Below are 20,085 nucleotides of genomic sequence, written 5' to 3' on the forward strand. Positions count from 1 at the left end.
TTACATGAACTGATCGAATAGATAAGACCATATAGACCTCTGTGATTCACCAAGAAATTATTACTTCAAATTTAAACTGATATAGAAAAATAATGACAGGGTAAAGTAATGTGAAAATACACTTTTAATAAATATACTCAATGCAAATCATATAATCATATAAATCATAATTGACAATTTTTATGCCGCAACCCCAGATCTTTTTTTTTGTTAGACTTTTATATTTTTATTCACGTACCAGAATAAAGCAGATTATGTTGAATGTAGGAGAAATAAATATACTTTATGTATAAAAAAAAAAAAAAATACATCAATTACATCGGTTTATTTCACTTCATGTGTACCTTAGAATTGTCTATTAAAAAAATCCAGCATTTGATATGATGGAACATTGAAATGAAGTGTGCTTACCCTGTACACAGTCCCTCATATATCCCTATAAAAAAGCAATAACAACACACAACAATCACAGCTGATAGGTGCATGTACAACTTTAAAGCTTTTTTAGTTTCAGTCTCATCAAGTCAGATGTCTTCTTCTTCTTCTTCAGCCGCCATCCTCTCAATGGCTTCCCAGTCCATCTTACTCAAAATGCTGCCGGTGCTTCCTGAAAGGGCATCCAACCAGTCATCTTTGTTCTCCACCAAGCCCTGGGTAGTCAGGAACAGCAGCAAAAACATGTATGCATCACAGATTTGGTCATTTCAAAGGAGCAACTTTGGTGAAAATGTTGCCCGGATACCAATGCCAGTTGTATTGGAAACCATCTATTGCTTCATACCTGTTCCTTGGCTCGGCCATCCTGACCAAGAATTCTACGGATCTCAAGAGGAACGTCCCACGGACTCACCACATCCCTTTCCTCTTTGTCCTCTAACCATGATGCCTCTCGTCTTCTAGTCTTCAGCTCCATTGAGGATTTATTTAACCCAGTTTTGGGGCCTAGAGTTTGCCAAAACAAATAATACATTACAGTACAGAAGTAACTTAGTCAATTTAAAGTTAACATATATGAATAAAAGCCTACGCTGGTTGGTTGTCTTCACCCTTGGTCTACCTCTCAGATCTGTCAGCATGCCTCGCCGTGTGACCTGGGACATCCGGTCACCTGGAAGCGCACTCGCTGAGAAAAAATGTATTCCTTATGAAATACCATAACGTAATAAACTGATCATATATAAAATTAGCAAATGGTAAAGGAAAAGAACCAGGTCTATGGAGTCCATATTTGCTGCTTAGCATCCCAGGTGGAGTTGATGCACCTCTCTTCTGCAGCACTACAGTCTTCCCAAATGTTGAAACCGAGCGCACTCGTCCCCTTTGGCTCTTAGGGCTTTTCTTAAGAGGACCTTTAAACTGGGTCTGACTCCTGTAACATAGTAAACCGATTCTCCATTTCAGTGCTCATTAATCTTCAATGAACTATAGCATCTAGAAATCTAGTGTGCATGCTAACCCAGGCCGGGAGTCTTGGGTCTTGGTGGTGGTGGTGTTGGAAGGAGCAGGGAGGACAAGTGGGGTAGTAAGCATGTCTGTGATCAGCTTGCATGCCTCCTGTGCTCTCTGGGAGTGATGCTCCAGAAGAACTGCCCTAAAAACACATATATGCATGTCATAATTTCTTTCACATTATGAGTGATGTTTTATATAAATGCACAAGTTTGTATACATGTTGAATGTATTTTTATAAAAACCTACTTGTCTTTCTCTTCTTTAACTTTCCTGTTGACTGCCAGGTCTCTAGATGACAGATTCTGTTAAACAATTCAATAGAAAAAAAAATAGTTGCATCAGATACAAATTAGGCACAGACCAAAGGAATGGAACACAACCATAGTACATAAATACAAGAAACATAAACAGTAAGAGTCTGACCAGAGGATTAGGAGGAGTGAAGGGAACACGCTCCCTCTCTCTCTTCTCCTCCCTCTGTCTGTGGTACTCAACCAGTCGCTCTCTCTGCTTCCTTCTCATCCAGGTCCTCAGCTCCTTCCTCTCCTCCTCTATCATGGCTCTCCTCTGCTGCTCCTCTGACCTGCTGAAAACACACTTCACACACTGATTTTCATGTTTTGGTTTTGTAGACTTATTCATTACTCCACTTATTTGCATTATTTATTTTTATTATTCATTTATTCATTCATCTCTTTAGTCAAAATAAGTTCATACCTTCTCGTCCTGCTCACCGAGGGAGAGTGATGGAGTGCTGAATGTGAGAGCGCCCCTTCTTTCACTAAATCACCCAAGATGTCCGCAACATCACTCAGTCCAGTCAGATCCAAAATGTTTTCATCTAGCCTGATAATTTATTAACATCAGAAAATAGTTTAAAAAAACAATGCAGAAATACAAACAACGCTGTTTGTCTCCACTAGTAGTAACACTTATACCTATTACTACTTCCTGTTTGTTATGCCACCATCTGGCTGCATATAGCTAGAACTTTCCACTTCTCTAATACCATGTTTAGGGGTTTAGAATTTCAGTTCTGGTTGTTAAACTAGGGTTAAACTTTTAAGGAAACACGATTCAGCCTTTAAGAGCCTGAAGGGTTTATCGATTAAGAACTACTTACAGGCTTGAATCCTCCATCAATGATTCAGTCAATTCTGCGATAAAATAACAACAAAGGCATTAAGACTTTCGCCATGGCACAGAACAAGAAGCTCTAGTGAAAAGGTCAGCAGGTATATGGTTACTCTATGTGTGTCAGGAGAAAGACTGTGCATTAACCTTGGCTCACATCCCCGAGAGGCTGATCTGGTTTCACTGCATTAAAAAAAGCTTCAGAATCAGGACTGAGTTTAAAAGAGAACATACACTTCTCAAATTAAGAATAGAACGATGGAAATCAAATACTGTTAGGTCTGATGTGTAAGGGAAATGCATTGTGCTACCTGCAGGAGTAATGTGGTTTTGGTGGACCGGGTTCTGGATGGACAGTGAGGCTGGGTAGAGAGACGAGCACCCCCTCTGACTTGGAAGATTAAGACCATTGGGGGTGAAAGACAAAAACCGTCCCTCATCCTGCTCATCTTCCTCTTCAACCATGTTCACTCGAGTCGTGCGTCTCTTTGCTGAGTACAAGTACATATCAGACACTCTTATAATCTCCATGTTGACATTAGATAAAGTGAATTTTATCCTGAGTAAAATAATGAGAACATATTATTGTATATACATTTTTGGAAAGTTCTTCAAAAGTCACAATTGTTTGGTGAAAGTGGGACATCTGCAACAATAACGTGATGTCATGCAGGCAAGTGTAAAGCGGTGTTCCAGCTAACACACCAGCAGCACATAGTTTAGTCCTCATAACAAAATAGCAACAAAAAAGGCAATAAGTTTACTAACCTTCCTTTGTAACTCTCAGCATGCTGGAATAAGGCTCCTCTTCCACACTGGCCATCACAACAGGTGTTAGAGCGTCTATAGTATTTACCAGCTGTAAAAGAAAAACACAGAGGAACAGTGACTTATTTAGTGTTTAATAGAATATCATCCAGGATTTTATTTCAGCTAAATAGTACCATGTACAAGATCAGTGGGTTTAAAAAGTACTTACCAGCCTGGTGTTGGCAAATTCTCTGTCCATGTGGTCAGCGATACTCTGGAGAGCTGCCAGTCGGGCGTCCATCTCAGAGAGATGAGCCGAGACCTGACGCTGAGAAAACACACGATCTTCCGAATGGCCCTCTGGCATGGCCTCCTGTTGTATCCCAAATTCATTCAGCACCTTTACAGTGACTGGATCCCCACTGGATTCTGGCATTGAGAGCACAAGTGCAGGAGGAGTGAATGTTAGTGAAAAACCTGTAAAAGGAAACGTAATAAAAAACAGCAAAAATGTTTAGAGCATTAAAGGAAAGGAACTGTAATCTAGATACAGTTATATTACATGATGTCATTAAGGTACACAATCTCATTTTAAAATACAGTAATCCCCCAAAATTCACAGGGGTTGCGTTCCTAGAGCACCCGCGAATTGTGAAAAAAAAAAAAAATTATTATTTTTATACTTTAAACCCCAAATATGTCTTTTGGTGTCGTTTTCTTTGGTATAAGTAGGGGAAATACAGTAATTTAATTTAATAAAAATACAGTAAAAATGTACGAGTGCTCACAGTAAAACAAAGGATTTACAGCCGGAAGACTGCATGGAAGCGAGTATACTCTGCTCTCGTTTGGGATATATGTGGTTAATATATTGCTTGTTATAACATACATGTGCAATTATTCGTCGGTGGAAAGAGATAGATTTAAAGCAAAAGCTGTTTAAATTGCATCTTGAACCGTATGAATGCTGAATTATTTTGTTTGTATGTGGTGTCTAAAAATTACTCTTAGTGCTATAACTCCTAGTATTGGTACAAACAACACTCAGCAAACACCGGAGAGGCGTCACAGGGCAGCAGCCAATCAGCGGTTTCCGCTAGATTGCGGTGGTTTCTGCGAACAGATTTATTTTGCTTCCAAGGAAAATTCCGCAAAAGATTGAGGCCACAAACGCTGAACCTCGGCTTTGCGGGGGTTCACTGTATACAAAATTTCAGTACCTGGCAAGTCGTCAGTGTGTTCTTCTGTTCTGATCTCAGTGTTGTTCTGGTTTGAGTTGATCACAGAAGCTGCTAGAAGATGAAGGTGAGCAGATGTAGGTGGAGAACAGGGTTGGCTCTGGACAGGGGTTTGGGAAGAGGGCAGGTCCTGTAAAGGAGACCTATCCGCCGGATCAATTGCACTGATGAACTCCTGTCCATGAGCACTCTTAAGGAGAGATAGTAATAATTCAGGGAACAGCATTCAGAGGCATGGAGCTATATACACATTATCAGTGTGATAGAGATTCTGTGCATGGATTATACCATTCTGTCACAAGAAATGTTTTCTTAATAATTCAAAACAAAACAGTCTTTCCTTACCGTATGGGCTTTTGGCTCTGTGTGACCTGTGCCCACTGGCTGCTCTGGAACCATTTTCTCAGAGGAGCAAACATTAATGTCCATATGTATAGAACCTAGAACAAATTGAAATGGTGTTTTTTTTCAGAATCTTTAATTAACTGTAAGGTAGTGCAGACCATCAGCTTAATTTGTAATTCAGCCCATTATCCTAGAAAGAAGATCTTACATCTTCTCTTTTACTCATTACGTGTATTAATGAAGCATAGATTCACAGTTGATCAAAAAAAACAAACAACTAATATCCAATAATTAACCGACCAGGGAAAGGGCTGTGATTACTACAAAATGGACGCAAATTAAAACTGACTTCTTTAGTCACACAGGCATTGTTTTATTCCAAATTTAATGCCCAATTATACCTTAACCTCAGCAAAGATGTGGAACTCACCTGATGGAGAAACAGAAGACTGAGGAAGCTGGGCTGAAACAGCTTTATCAGTGGTGCTGCAAGGTGAGGCTAAACAAGACAGAAATGCAAAAATCAGCATATCTCTTAAAATCATCAACAAAATGCAATGAGCTTGAGTAAGAAACCTCTAAAAAAAAAAAAAAAAAAAAAAGAGGATCACTCACGAGGGTCTGTGTTGGTGCAGGCATCCTGGATTTCAGGAGGTCGTTTGTGCATTGCTGCAAAAGCATGAAGCTCTGCTGATGTGCGCTGAGCTTCGGCCAGCAGCCTCTGACCAGTCAACATTGACTCGAAGGAACCTGAACAAACAAGATGAATGGAGAGTGTAAAAGTGCTGACAGTGATGCACCTAAATAAAAGACTAGAACGCTGTGTGTACATTATATACTAACCTAATGGAATGACAAAGCCATCAGCTGGAGTAGATCTGTCTTCTTCAGGCTTCTGGTTAAAAAAGAGAATCTTGATTATTAATAAAATGACTTATTATACAGAGCAGTCTAAGTAAGATTTAGTTTAAAGGTGTAGCTGTTGTTTTCACTAGCAGGCAGGGGTTAACAGTCTCCAAAGATATATGCAAATTAAACACGCTAACATTTTTAAACTGTACACATCAATTCAGTTTCATTCCTATTTGTTCTATGACCTTTTACAACCAGGCTTTTAAACTTTAAAAAATCTGAATGTCAAGGCAGTGCAGTCTACTCTTAACAATAACGTGGGTGATTTACCTGAGATGGAGGAATTATAGAATCATCTGGTCTGAAGGACACAGCCTTTTCGTCTTTCTTTTTATCTTCTCTCCTTTTAAGCCTTAGAAACAAGCATTACAAGTGCTACATCATCAGAAAGTAAATATATATTTTACAGTCATAATCTGAAAGCTACAACATGTTCAATCAAATCATGATCAGAAATAATGTGCACGCTGGCTGAACATTTTAAACTAAAATGAAAAAAATTTATAATTTAAAAATAAATTCATACAGCATAATAATTGATTTCTCAATATAAAACTAAGTGATCAGTGAAGACTATACTTAGAAATGAATAATCAGTTATGGACAAATTAAAGATCTCAGGTAGGTACCTTTTGCTGGAGGGCGTGACAGTGACTTTGCTCTTTGTCCCTGTATCTGCCTTGAGAAGTTGGAGCTTAGTGTTCGCTTCCTGTTTTTTTCCTGCTGCCCAGGCCATCAGCTCCCCTAGAGGGATGAGTCGAGGAGTGGGCAGTGGAGGTGTGCTGTATCTCAAACCCTACACAAACCAACCAATAATTATCCACAGTGAGAGAACCACAATGCATCCAAATCTTATTTTGGCAATCCTAACTATATGACGGATGATCTAAAGAGATTAATGTGTGTTGTGCTTACAGTACGAGATGGCTCAGGCTCAACACGCAGTAATTGTGGTTTGGGAAAGTTTCTCGTGGACGCAGTTCCTGCTGTGCGTAGCCTCAAGGGAGCCGACAGAGGGATCCGGGGAAGCTGGATAGGTTGCATCTGGATATCAGGGGGTAAACGCAGCAGCGGGAGCTCCATATCTGCCACTGCCACATTGAGAGCAGTAGGAAGGTGGACTGCCTCTCGTTCTCTCCCTCTATGTAATGAATGGTACGCTTGAGTTTGTGTGCTGTACTGATTTAGATTCCATTGTGGGGGTTGAGCTTGCTCAGCTTGCCTCTTAAAGCTTTCAGATCTTCTGTACATGGCAGGCTTGTGCTGATTGGGACCCCAGGCCTCTCTCACTGGGGGAGGAGGAGACTGAGGAGGGGGCAAGTGAAGAAGCCTGAGCCCCTGTATAATCGGAACAGTCTTTTCAATGGGACAATTCCGCTGGGGTGCCTGTTGTGGGGCTGAATTGTCTATTGTGGTAGGAAGTCCTTGAGAGGATGGAATAAAATGACTTCTTTCTTCCTGGCTATTCTGTGACAAATCAGGACAAATGGTCAGATGTTGGAGATCCTGTGGCCAAATAGAAAAACAAGTAAACAATCTATTGTAAGCCACATCTTTGGATAAGGACAGTGTTGAGAGGTTTTACCTGTAGGCTGAGTCTACTCCTTTCTTCATGGCTATTCAGTCTAGGATCTGCTTCCACATACTGTTGGTGTGCACCTCTGGGTTTCATGGACTGTAGCTCAGAGACAGTGTCTGGCTTATTCTCTAATCTTGTGTTTTGGGTATCATTGGGAGGAGGACCTGAGGACTGAGCCACAGTGGGCTGAGTTTGTGGTTGTGCAAGTTGTGAAGGTTGTGTTGCAGGAACACTGAGCTGTGAAAGGAGTGTGTTGACATGGGAGAGGGGCAGGTTGGCAAAGGAGGCTCCCACCACTTGCATAAGACTCATGAAGTTGATTTGCTGCAACTAAAATGGAAATACAATAAATACTTTGTGTATGACAATAAGGCAGATGTTAAAAACCTGCTATTTGTCACGTACTTGGACTAATCGGAAAAGCTCATCCTGAAGCAGCTGCCTGACTGGATCAGGTTGAATCATTTCTCCATTCTGGACACTTTGAGGGTGGCTTACATTCCCCAGTTCAGCTGGAGGCTTTGACACAGAGGGGAGCTGCTGCTTTCTTTGCTGAACAGGCTCAGGCTCAGGAGTATTATGTACAGGACTGAAATATAAAGCACACGTGTTGTAAAAACAAACCTAAATGGCTTAAATAAATAGCAATCATAGAATAAGTCTTTTGTAACAATATGTGCCATATCAAACATTCTGGAGAAAAATGGACATTTGATGAGTGTATGATAAATTATATTTGAATTATTAAACTATGTAGACTAAACTTGCCTATATTCTGGTTCCTTTCTTGATTCTGCAGGTTCAGTATCCAATGTGCCAACATCCTTTGAGCTGCAACACAGAGACCATCTTAAACTTAACCCAGAAGTGAATAATTACAGACCAAAAACAATTCCACATGCTTGACTTTCAGTTTACTCAAACACCGCACCACACACAAGCTAGGAATGAGCTGTGTTTATACTGTCACCGTGGCAACAGCTAGATGACTAAATGCTTTCATAGACACTCCCAGAGCCAACTCCGTGGCACACTTTATCTGTGTGTTACAATAAGCTATATCAATTACTATAATAAATGAACTTATTTTATTTAACATGATTTAAACTTACTGTGATTCACAGGATTCAACAGATGTCCTAGAGTATTCTAAATCTGCCAGAGTTAAAGGCTGTAGAGAAAAAAAAAACTCTAGAATTATTCAATTAAGACACAAACCAAAATAAATCAGTAAAAAAGCAGGAAGTTGTGTTCACCTGGTTTCTGGGGTTACAGGTTTTGGTCTTCTTCCTGATCTGTACTGAAATATTTGGCCCAGTTGAAGAGTCTTCTTGGATCTCCTCAACACTACTGTCACCTGTAAAACCCCACAAGGTTTTTCACAAGGATGTTCATCATTAAAGTAGCTAGTGCAAACATTTTTGCTGACAATTTAGAAAGTAGTAATAAGGAATTCAACACAAATCAAAACTTGAGCACTATTTAAATACGTCTTAAATGGTGTTGTGTTGCCCCTTGCAGCAGTCAGATTAATTTCGTTTTCTTAAAGTTTAGAGACTTTAAGGGAGCTTCGCAATTACATACTGCAACTTTAAAATAGAAATCAAGAACAAAATGGTTTTCCACCAAGACGCTTACTGTCCAATTCAGTCATTTGGAGTGGTTCATTCACTCTTCTACCATTTCGTTCTTCTATCGCCGGGTCAGAAATTATGTCCTCATGCCCATACAAGTGAGAAACTCTCTGCTCATCCTGAAGCTCCTCAATTTCACATACCCTGCAGAATAAACACAGTACTGTAGAATATAACCACTGCATAAAGCGACACAGGTCATCAGTGTTTGGTCTGAAAATGGAATTTGAGTCACACAGAAAGAGCTGCATTTGGATGATTAGTTAAAGCCAAACTGTACATAACTCTCCTAAAATGTTTCGGCTGTGTTTATTCAAAAAGCACTCACTCAGAAGTGTGTCCATGCTGGGGGTCCATATCAGGCAGGGTGATGGGAGTCCCTGCTGAGGCAGAAGGATAGCCAGTGTCCACGCTACTTTCTCTCTCACGCTTCCAATCAATTTCAACTGGCAGGACTGGAGCCACAGTGGTTCGAGCTTTCCTCTCTGGGAGCTGCAGGAGGACAAGTGATACATAAGCTAAATTCTTAATATAAATTGAAGACCTGGACTTGGGCCTAGACCATATACAGTCTTTATATTTAAAAAAATATGGCTGAAGTTCACTGTTTTCTTATTGTTTATAGAATTTAATATTTGCAGACACATTCAATAATTCCAAATACTATGTCTGAGTTCTAGCTGCAGGTAAATCTATCAAAATTTACATGTTCTAATTACTGCAACCAAATGACCCAAATGATTAAGCACTCTCTCGTTTGAACATAAATGTCTCACCCTAATCTGAATATAGCGCTTGTCAGTCCTCACTAGGGCTTTGGTGTATCTCTGCTCTAGCAGCCTCAGAGCAGAAAGCACTGCAGGAGCTGAGGCTTTAGCCCTAATCACCACTGGCTCAGCGGCACACCCTGTTTTCTTCCTGCTTGAATGTGTGAGCAAGACACTTCTGTCTGCCCAGCGCAGCATCCATTCCAACATCCTGGCCAGCTGGGGAAACTGGGCCTCCAATTTGGAGTCCAGCTCCAGCTGTAGGTCCACATCAGGGCAGGGGATTATCTTAAAGGGCCAGTGCTCCATTTGAGGCATCCCTTGGATTAAGTTCCCAAAAGGACTGGATTCTGTGGTTAGTACATGCTGTCTGGGTGGTGTCCCATTCTGTCGTCGAAGACCAAACAAACCTGGCTGTTTTCCAGGAAGCGGCAGAGCACCAGTGCTGGTTCGAGCAGTAAGAGTTTCACTAAGGACAGATGGAGGAGGACCTATAGAGGGCAGTGGCTCAGGAGTCTCAGGAAGCATGTGATAGCACCTTCCAGCACGGAACACAGGAAGCCGCACACCTTTTTTTCGGCCAGCCTGTCGTCTTTTGAGTGCTGTCAGTACATCAAAAGCATCAGAGTGAAGCTCACGTTCATGCAGACATGAAGAGAAGCTACTCAGCAAAGGAAGCTCAGATTCCTCCATGTCCTGGCTGTCCTTCTCCAACACATAGCTTAGGAAAAGCTCTAAAAAGCATGGATACTCCTCATCCTCAAGTTCAAACAACCAAGTCCCCACAGAGGGTAAGGTGAAATCTTTATGTTCTTGCAGTGTTCCTTCTCTTTTTCTTTCATATTTTGATTTCAATGTGTTCTGAGGTTTGGGTGACACAAAGCTGAAAATGAAAAGATGAAGGTGAAAACTTCGACAAAATCAGTAACCCCAAAACATTTAGTGATAAGTGTAATTAATTACTGAGTATAACAGTACCTGTGATGTTCCTGCAGTTCTGATGAATGAGGCTCTGATATTGTATCAGCAGTGTCAGCCTCACTGCCCACTAGGGGGTGCTCAGAGTCTGTGAGTGTGCTATTACTCAGGCTAGTGCACCACGAGAACCGGTCAGATATGGCATTGGCTCCTGTCCTGTCCTCCTCTTCCTCCCTCTCCCAGATATGCCACTCTAGTGGGATCTTGCTCTTTGCCAGTCGGCGTACCTCTCGAACCCGTTGCCTCCGCTGCTCCTGAATCAGCGAAATCATTGTCGCTCTCTCTGCTTCATCTTGCATCTCGCTTGCCTGTGTGGCTGGACATGAACGTAAATAAACATGTCTTGACAGTTTTCTGTCCCAGAAATTAAAGACATTCAGCTCTGTCTCAAAAAGCAATTGTGCTGTTTAACCTTGTGTTGTTGCAGAACCCTGCACAATGCTGGATCTTAACCTCTGCAGCAGTGAGGTGTACTTCTCTCTTAGAGGCACCCGGACAGATTCCTCCTCATCGGGAAACACAGTGACTAATGTCTCTGCCACCTTGAAAAAAGAAAATAAGGAGTTTAGAGGGGTAGAACAGAAGAGAGGCAATAAAGTATGACCTGTTTTTGTTTTCACCATTGGAAAAAGAGGCAGCTCAGTCACAAGGCTGAGCACCAAGTCCTGTAATGTCTCTTCAGCATTAAGGAAGCGAGAGAAAGGCATGAGACGGCAAGCCCAATGCAGGACCTCCTCACGCAATTCACAAGCACTATTATCTGCAACCTAGAACCACAAAGAAGAACATGTAAAAACACACTCAGTATCCTATACAAAAACAAAGGTATAATTCTGTTAGCATTGTATTTACCTGAGAGGTCCTTGCAGCTTGGTACCTTCTACAGGAGGCTGTGAGCTGATCACGAACATGCAGCATCCAGCACAGCCCACATAATTCCCTAAAGCATACTGAGATCACCACACAGTTTGTTAGTAACAGGTTTTCTACACATTAATGCTATGTTATTACAGGCTTGCACATACACACCTATTGTTTGGATGACAACATTATCCATGTCTTCGGACCTCAAACGGAAAAACCCATGGCGATTAGTAAACTTTTTTAACCCTTCTGGAAGCTCATCTTTAGACTGCATGTGTCTCTTCCTCACCTGTCGACAAACCATAAACCTTTTATTGTGGTGGTCAGAGTGGCCTGAAAGCAGTTAATTGTAGATAAATAACAGTTTTAAGCATGCATGCCTAAGGCATATGGAGATATAATATTTACCTTGCGAAAGAGTTTGCGGCATCGACGCAGGCCATCGATGTACCACTGCACAGCGGGTCGGGAGCAGTGAGCAGCTCTGAACAGCAACAGCACTCGTTGTAACACTGCAGCTACATGGCAACGTGATTCCTTCTCCAAAGCCATAAAGATGTCACCAATGGAGTCCTGGAAAAGGCACATGAGTTGATTGTTTAAATTATCATCTAGCTAGTGTTAGTGTGAAGACTAAAGTGTGTCTTCCAGTGACCACAATCTAGAAACATTAAAAAGCCTATGCTCAGTAAGGGATATGAGAGGAGTACCTGTGTGTTAGGGGCAGGTTGTGGACAGTACAAAGGAGGGGCAGGGAGGTAGAATGCAGGAGGAACCAGAGCAGTGAATGAAGAGGCATGCTCCTTGGCTGATTCCAAAAGCCTAGTGAGAGGCTGTGATACAACATCCACCTCTGCCATGACTGAGGCCTTCAGGATCTCCTGAGCAGACACGTGGAGCAGCTCCATGTCCTCAAGCTCCACAATATCTTAAACATTAGACAGATAGGTGGCTAAAGCAACATTATATCACTCTGTATTGTTAAACAGTACAAATGATAAATTATGTAGAAAAATGAAACAAATAAACAAACCAGGAAGACTTTTCAAGGCCTTGTCTTGTCTGTCATATGAAACTTTGCAGTCCAGTAATGACTCAAGTTGAGTCTGAAAAATAAAGCCAGGCTGTAGCTCTGCAGGAAGGTGCAATTCTCTCCATTTCAACCTACAACAAAATAGAAAAACTATTTTAAGATGTTTTGAAATATGCCATATTCCATTCATTTTCTTTCTGTCTGTTAGCATTCAATAGAATTTACCATGTTTGAATTTAACACACATACTCACAAATGATTTAATAAGCCTATGTAAAGTGCTTCATTATTTTTTGATGACTCAAACAGTATTAAAAAATTCATACACAGTTTACACACAAATTAGTACATATGCAATGCTGATAAATATACGAAAGTATGCTACAGTCAGTAAGTAAACAACCTGCTGAAATCATAGTGCAGTCTGCAGTAGGTGGTATAAGCCAGACCAAGAGAGGCAGCCATCTTCCAATCACCCAAACTCTGAGCCAACCATGCTGCCTCAGGAATCAGCCCACCCAGCAGGAGGAGCTCCAGAGCATACTCCACTGTCCATACACCTGAGAGGTGCTGTGATCTCACAGTGGCCGCCACCTGCCGCTGACAGAGAGCCACTGTGCGTCGTCCTGCCGCTGTAATGATAATATGGATTCATGAATTTATTTGAATTCAGTGAGAAAGGTGAGTCTGTTATGTTTACTAAGTTGTTACTCACCCTGTGGCAGATGTAGAGGAGGCAAGATATCCACGTGGTGTGGTGGGAAGATAGCTAGCGGCTGGTTGGTAAAGTAGGATGCCATGAACCTGCCGAGAGACTGGACCACAGCACAGGCAGCCTCACTATTCACCCGCTGCGGGAGCCACAGCTCAAACTGAGCCTTGTCTGCAGATGTCGCTTCTAGTGAGAAATACCAGATATTAGTTTTAATAACCACAAAGAATATTTAAGATTAAAAGTTTACATCTGGCCTTATCTGACTGGAAAGATATGTGAAGGCAAGGCTCACATTTTCCATGTATCTGCAGAAAATGAGGTAGGAATAAATATATGGATATGCTGTTAGCAGTTTCATAATATCTGTGAAACTTACCTACAGTATCTTCTAATGTCAGTAGCTGCTTGGCCATGGTGTCACACAAGGCCTGGGCCTCCCTAAGCTTATACTGAAACAGCTGGCCAAACAGAAGAGCCAGACAATAGCGTGTCTCCAGAAAGACTGTCCTTGGCCCAGCTGCTTGATAAAGAATTAACAGGTGCTTATGACAGCAGAACATGGCCACATGCCCTAAACTGATATTAATGGATATTCACTAAAGTTAGCATGATGTAGTAAGTTGCATACCTCTCGCTATCTCTTCCCACAGCTGGTCTCGCCAAATCTGGATGCACTCACTATACTCACCAGAAATGAAGTGCTCCTCTCCTGCACACAGAGAAAAACACATGAAACAATTTCATAGTTTGTTAATGTGTTTTGCACTTACTGGCCACCTACCTACTTTCTTGTACTAAACAATAAAAAACTGATTAATTATCTTTAAATAAATTAACTGTTTAACTGAGTCACTGAGTCTAACCTGTTATGTTGTACAGGGCAGGGCTTTCCTCCAGATGGTCTCCAGCTCTCTGTAGTGATTCTTGGATTTGAAAAATGATGTTTGACATGCTCTCCAGTTCCCTATTTTGACTCGCTGTACTTTTATCACTTCGTAATTCGTCGTGGTACTGCAAAGCTTGCTTGTAGATGTCTCGCCATATTGCCACCAACCTGAAAACCAGAGAATGTCCATTCATTACACATGCAATCAATCAAGCGAGCTCTTTTGAAATTCTTTAATAAGCAAATATGTACCTATTTGACGGTCTGTTTAGCACAGATATCTGAGAGGCCACAGCTTCAGCCTCCACATCATCCTGTAACAGTGGGATTGAGAAGATGTCTGAGAGACAAGGATCAACCTTTGCTTGCTGGACTGCTTTCTGAGGTAGACTGTAGGTCTGGTCCAGAATCCTGGATGCTTCCCGGAGGACAAAAAGTGCTGCCATGAAGTTCTGAGAGGAACAAACAGTGCGCATGGACTTAGGCAGAAAAAGACGAACAAGCTGTCGAGTGAGCTCCAAAACAACCCCTAGGCAGCTGTTGCCATCTCTGTGAGTGGAATCCCAGGGTAGAAAGGAGAGCAGAGCCCTAAGAAATTCCATTACACTATTTTGTTTGTAAGAATGTATTAATGGATCAGCAATCGAGAGAAGGTGAGCCAAACGAACAGCGCATGAGATGGTGTAATTCAGCAAGCGCTTTCTCTGATCCATAGTACCACCAAGAGAAACACCAAGAGCCCAGGCAGTTAGCAAACTCTGCTGTGCCCTGGTGAGCTCCTCCAAGAGAGCTGAGGAATCTCTGTCTGAATCTTCTGACTCGGCTTGAAAACGGGCATGAAGGGTGTCAAACATTGAAGCAAATTCTAGCCTGCCCCCATCCTCCATAACCGAGCCGTCATAATGCCCCTCGTCTGAATCATCATCGTCCTCAATCTGAAGAAACAATTTTAAAAAGATGAGAGATAAAACTGATAATATGAAATGAATGTGTCATAAGTAAAAAAAATATTGTATTACAATAGTAGAATACGTGATTTATATAGCCCAATACAGAGGTTTGGTAACTAACCAACAACAATAGTCATGCATTTTAAAATTAGCATTAAGATAGAAGGGAAAAAATGAATCTTATATATTCAGTATTTTATTTAGTAAAAAGATCAGTATTTAATTCTGATATTACATCTGATCAGTTTCTGTTTGCAAAGTTTGTTATAAAAATACTGACAAATTATGACAATATCACAGAAATGAGTATTATGATGCAGCGAAATTTATGTCAATATCGATTCTCCTTGGCCCTAGACTCCACATATTTCATTCTAATAACACAGGTAAACTTTAATAAATAATAACACCTGATATAGACTCAGCCTGAATATTGCTTAATGTTTCTTTAATGTTTCAGTAAATAATTTACCTTATTTAGTGTTGAATCATATTGTCCTGTTTGATAACTAGTAATTCAGAACATTATTTTAATATGCTACTGAAGCAGAACATAAAAAGGAAGGCAATTGAGCATCAGAATTACCCTCTCTGTCGTTAGCCTCAAGCCTTCTGTGCTTCCTCCACCTCTGAACAATAGAGGCAGCGTCGATTGAGGTGTCTCTCTTTCTTTCAGTGCCAAAAGACTAGCTGTGAACTTCAGAGTGGTCATGGACTTCAGTCTGGACTTCACATGGGGCTAGACATCCACATAAATACACAAGGTATTTTTCCACCCAAAACAGCAAACAATTTTTTTAAACAATGGCAGGTTTATTCCATTCTGTCCTTGACTCACCAGCTCTGAGTGGATGGTCTTGCGTACTCTGTCCAGCGCCTGAGTGGTCTCCATCAGGAAGTGGCTCATCAGCGAGGACGGGGTAGGCCGTCTGGACATATTCAGCACCGTCACCATGTAACCATCAGACACAATGAGACAAGGCAGCCTCGGGTGCCAGGTCACAGAGTAACGCTGTCTCATCGGGTCACCCAGAGACATGCTGGAGCTAGACAAGGCATCATCTGGTGGCTGTGAAGGCACTGGAGGTCTGTGAGGAGTGACATCAGCTGTGTTAAAGATAATGTAATAAACTCTTTTTGTGAGTATTAGCATGCATGCATTAAAGAAGGTCAAGAGTTTCCCCAATATACAATCTAACATGCTGAAGGGAACGGGCTGAGTTAGTGGGCTTTGTGGTGCCACAAGCTGTAAGTGTGTATTTGGGGTTGACACAGAATTTCTACTGCTCCAGTACTTACATGAGCACAAAATGACCATGTTGGAAGAGGAAAAAGAGAGAGCGGATGACTAGAGATGTAAGAAAAGAAGAAAGAAAAGATGGTAAAAGAGGACAGGGATCAGAACAGGAAAATCAGGATGAACATCAGTGAAAAGAGAATGAGTAATGGATAAACAAATGACCAGAAAAGGAACTAATGCAATAGAAATAATGCATGTAATAACGTTTATCCATGAGTATGACTCAAAGCCCACTTTGATACCAAACTCAAACAGAAATTCTATATAATCTGATAATTCTATAGTTCGATAATGTAATCACTCTGACAGTAGTTTACTCTAACATAATTCTTTTATGTTATTGTTTGTATAGTAACAGCTTATTGTATGGTGGTGTAATTGCAATCTTTGGGAAATTGTGATGTATAAGATGAATAAAACACTTCAGAGTGTGCTGTCAAAGGGGAAAAAAACTTCTATAAGGTGACAGTGTTTCATTTCTAACTTATTAAGTATAAGAAGTCAAGTCAGTGTCAAACTCTGCTCACCTATAAGTGACTAACGGATGAAGAGGCAGGAAATGTGCAGGGTCAAACTCAATGTCACACCCACTTGTGGAGAGAGAGACCAACCCTCCTAAGCGGGCCAGCATCAGGACAGAGCCTCTCTTCAATATACAAGCCAGATAGAGTCCTTCTGGTGACCAACTCACACAGCTCACCCAGTACGACCTTAAGGACAAGACGAGCCATCAAAATGCATTCTGTATTAAGGTGAAGAATAAATAAGTGTAAAGCCTGTGTCATCTTCACTCACCTTATGTATTTGGATGGGATCGAGAGCTTTTTACTGCCACATCCTCCCAGTGAGCTGGATACAGTCACAAAGTTCTGCGTGCTTATGTATAATACTTGAGTAGCCTGTTCAGTGTAAGGAAATATTAGAGATGCTTCTTGATTATTATCTGATAATGGGGAACTATAATACATTGTTCATTCAAAATGGACATTTCATATACATTACCCTTGGATCTTTCTGATTAAGAATTATTGCTAACAGTTGTCCATCAGGTGAGAATGCTGGTACTAGTGCTCCTCTTGACTTGACAGGCCGACATGGAGGAGCAAGATGGCTGAGAGGGTAAGACTTAGTGACCCATTCGACACAGTATTCTTTCAAACTGTAGGAAAGACACATGTTTTTAATTCACTACTAATTATTTTTCTTTCTACCTGCTTGTATAGAGTCCAACCTGGTTTTCCCGGCCTCTTCCCATTGAATCTTCAGGAAGGTGACAATCAGCTGCTCTCCAACTGTGAAGACAAAAGCACTAAGGCACACATCACCTGCAGCCTGGATAGGAGCACAGAAAAAATACCCAGGAGAAACTCTGAAAAGGTATACTGATGGACCATTGTAAGCATTTTTATGTATAGCATAAAACAGCCAAACCTTGGTAGCTCTCACCTGGCTCTGGATAAACGCGCAATGAAGACATGCTTCCTTATCTTTAGCAGAGGGAAGGCTTGAATTTTCAGAGGAAGTTATCTGACTCCAGCATCCCTTGACAGTGCTATCCCGAACACTACTTAGATCCTGAGGCACCAGGCATTCCCAGAGGAAAATCTGTCCTGTGAAAGAAGCCACAAGAACCCTCCTTCCATCCCCTGAGACCAGCAGAGACAGCCGCTGGGAAGTCGCTATGCATGTGTAAGAGAGACCTCGGTCAGACAAAGACTTTAACATGAATCTTAAATTAAATTTCAGCACAAAATCACACACAGACCTTTACTAACAGAGGCCAGCTCATATACTGCAGGCACCGATGTGACCATCTTCAAGGAATCTTTGTCTCTGTCCCATAGAAACACCTCTCCAGAAACTAATATACCAGCCAGCCACATAGCTACAAACAGTACAGACAGATGCATGAGATATTTGGATGTGTCACACTGCAGGTTCCCAATCCTAGCCCTGGATGCCCCCTGTCCTGTACGCTCTGGGTGTGGTAGAGCAGGAAAAACACTCACATGTGCAGGAAAATGAGTTGCTTAGGTTTAGTATTGGGAACCTGTGCATTACGAAATGCTGTGAAATATCTGAGCTCAGAGCTGACCGTTTTGAGAACTGGACATTGTCAACACTCTTGGTAGCAACTGGTGCAGTTTTGGGATCTTCTTCTTGGTCTGTCCTGATTGTAAATTGATTTCACTGATCCGATTGTCATCCAAAAGAAAGACACCTTCCTTCTCCTGGGGGAACAGGATGTGTAAGGAATAAAATAAATTATTAGCATGCTCTGACAGAAGACACTTTCTGGTCAAACAGATGAAAATCAAGCTGTCAGTCTTACCTTTCCCAGCCAACAAAATCTCGGCCATGGTTTTCTCCTCTTGATACTGGACGACAACAGCACATCGAACTTTACCTCCATGTTTGGTGTCTAATCTGAGAGAGACTTCAGATGCTCTGCTTTTTAAATCACTGCAATTCATGTTTGATACAGGACATAATGTGGCTAGCTCGCTAAACACCTAGAAAAGTCCTAGATAACTCTAAGAAATTCCTGTCTAGCCACAATGAAATAATAAGCACGTACGAAGCAATAACAGGCATTTACATTAATCTTTTAAAAGAAAGCAGCTGCGGCATCGAAAAAAACATCAAGCCATGTTTGTTAGCAAACTAGCTAGCGACCTGAGATGGAACCCTGAGATATAAGCCAGGCGTTTAAACGGGCAGAAACATGTAGGACTTATCCAATAACGGATCGATTTCCGTTTCGGACAAAATCTTACAATTATCCTAATACAATAAAACAAACAAATAATGTGAACATTAGGTTAAAATTCATAACGGTTTTTTTTTCTTTCGAATTTCCCTCCACTTCCGGTACTACACAGAGTCCCGTTTCGTTGCCATGGAACGAGACGCGTTCACGCTGACACGAGAGCGCGCAGCGCACCCGCGCACGGGAACGGTCCTCTAGTGGTATTAGATGTCGAAAAGGATCATTAAAAATAGCAGATCGGCATTTAAAAACAGATCAACCACAAATCAAACATTAAAAATTAACCTAATTAATTTATTTTAATTAAAATGGTGCATTTTTGCTTTCTTTTTCACTTTACTGTAAGGCAAACTACAATTAATTCTTATTAAATAATTGTTTATTGTGTTTTCCTGAGTCCTTAAAGAAGACATGGCCATTTACTTCATGCATGGGTTAGAGGAAGAAAATGTTTCTATCTTCGAAAGAAGTAAGTAGTACGTTATAATACAGCTACAAGTGATTATGCATATTATTATGCATTATTATTATGCATTATTATTATTATTATTATTATTATTATTATTATTAATGTAAGAACACTGTCAATTTTAAAAATGACATTTTTGTAAATAAGGGGGAAAGGGACACACAAATTATGTACAAAAGTATTAAAACATTTCTAAGAGATTCCAGTTTGTTGTCTATATAAATAATGTATTTTCTTATTGTTTCTCCATATGATTCATGCTTTTTGTTAAATGAAAAATCTTTATAGCCTTATAATATGGGCTCATTA

At 40.9% G+C, this 20,085-nt stretch overlaps 1 protein-coding gene across 11 annotated transcripts; it reads right to left on the bottom strand.

Annotated features, from left to right (window-relative positions):
- Positions 1-111: 111 nt before the first annotated feature.
- cplane1 (ciliogenesis and planar polarity effector 1) lies at positions 112-19,450 on the bottom strand. Of its 11 annotated transcripts, none has more exons than XM_058411362.1 (53): positions 18,870-19,449; positions 18,633-18,768; positions 18,303-18,422; positions 17,984-18,216; positions 17,769-17,869; positions 17,540-17,696; positions 17,333-17,436; positions 17,065-17,247; positions 16,076-16,325; positions 15,824-15,976; positions 14,540-15,222; positions 14,265-14,455; positions 14,030-14,110; positions 13,778-13,918; positions 13,402-13,584; positions 13,090-13,318; positions 12,687-12,817; positions 12,364-12,581; positions 12,062-12,226; positions 11,819-11,942; positions 11,642-11,739; positions 11,410-11,556; positions 11,202-11,331; positions 10,790-11,105; positions 9,821-10,694; positions 9,373-9,536; positions 9,049-9,188; positions 8,667-8,767; positions 8,523-8,581; positions 8,179-8,241; positions 7,816-7,999; positions 7,417-7,740; positions 6,747-7,337; positions 6,461-6,627; positions 6,102-6,183; positions 5,763-5,814; positions 5,535-5,669; positions 5,350-5,418; positions 4,920-5,014; positions 4,557-4,764; positions 3,566-3,813; positions 3,355-3,445; positions 2,898-3,077; positions 2,734-2,769; positions 2,576-2,609; positions 2,170-2,298; positions 1,876-2,038; positions 1,699-1,754; positions 1,457-1,591; positions 1,209-1,369; positions 1,028-1,123; positions 782-942; positions 112-650 (listed from the first exon to the last, which is right to left on the bottom strand). In XM_058411362.1, exons 1-53 carry the CDS (start codon positions 18,948-18,950, stop codon positions 525-527), a joined length of 9,279 nt encoding a protein of 3,092 aa, XP_058267345.1. In that variant the 5' UTR covers positions 18,951-19,449; the 3' UTR covers positions 112-524. The 11 variants fall into 11 exon arrangements, 10 of the variants coding, with proteins under 10 accessions (XP_058267345.1, XP_058267350.1, XP_058267347.1 ...); XM_058411367.1 differs by having other exon boundaries at positions 6,747-7,298; positions 13,778-13,921; XM_058411364.1 differs by having other exon boundaries at positions 5,763-5,811; positions 13,778-13,921.
- Positions 19,451-20,085: the final 635 nt, after the last annotated feature.

Source organism: Hemibagrus wyckioides, linkage group LG16 (assembly GCF_019097595.1).
Source record: "Hemibagrus wyckioides isolate EC202008001 linkage group LG16, SWU_Hwy_1.0, whole genome shotgun sequence".
NCBI lineage: Eukaryota > Metazoa > Chordata > Actinopteri > Siluriformes > Bagridae > Hemibagrus > Hemibagrus wyckioides.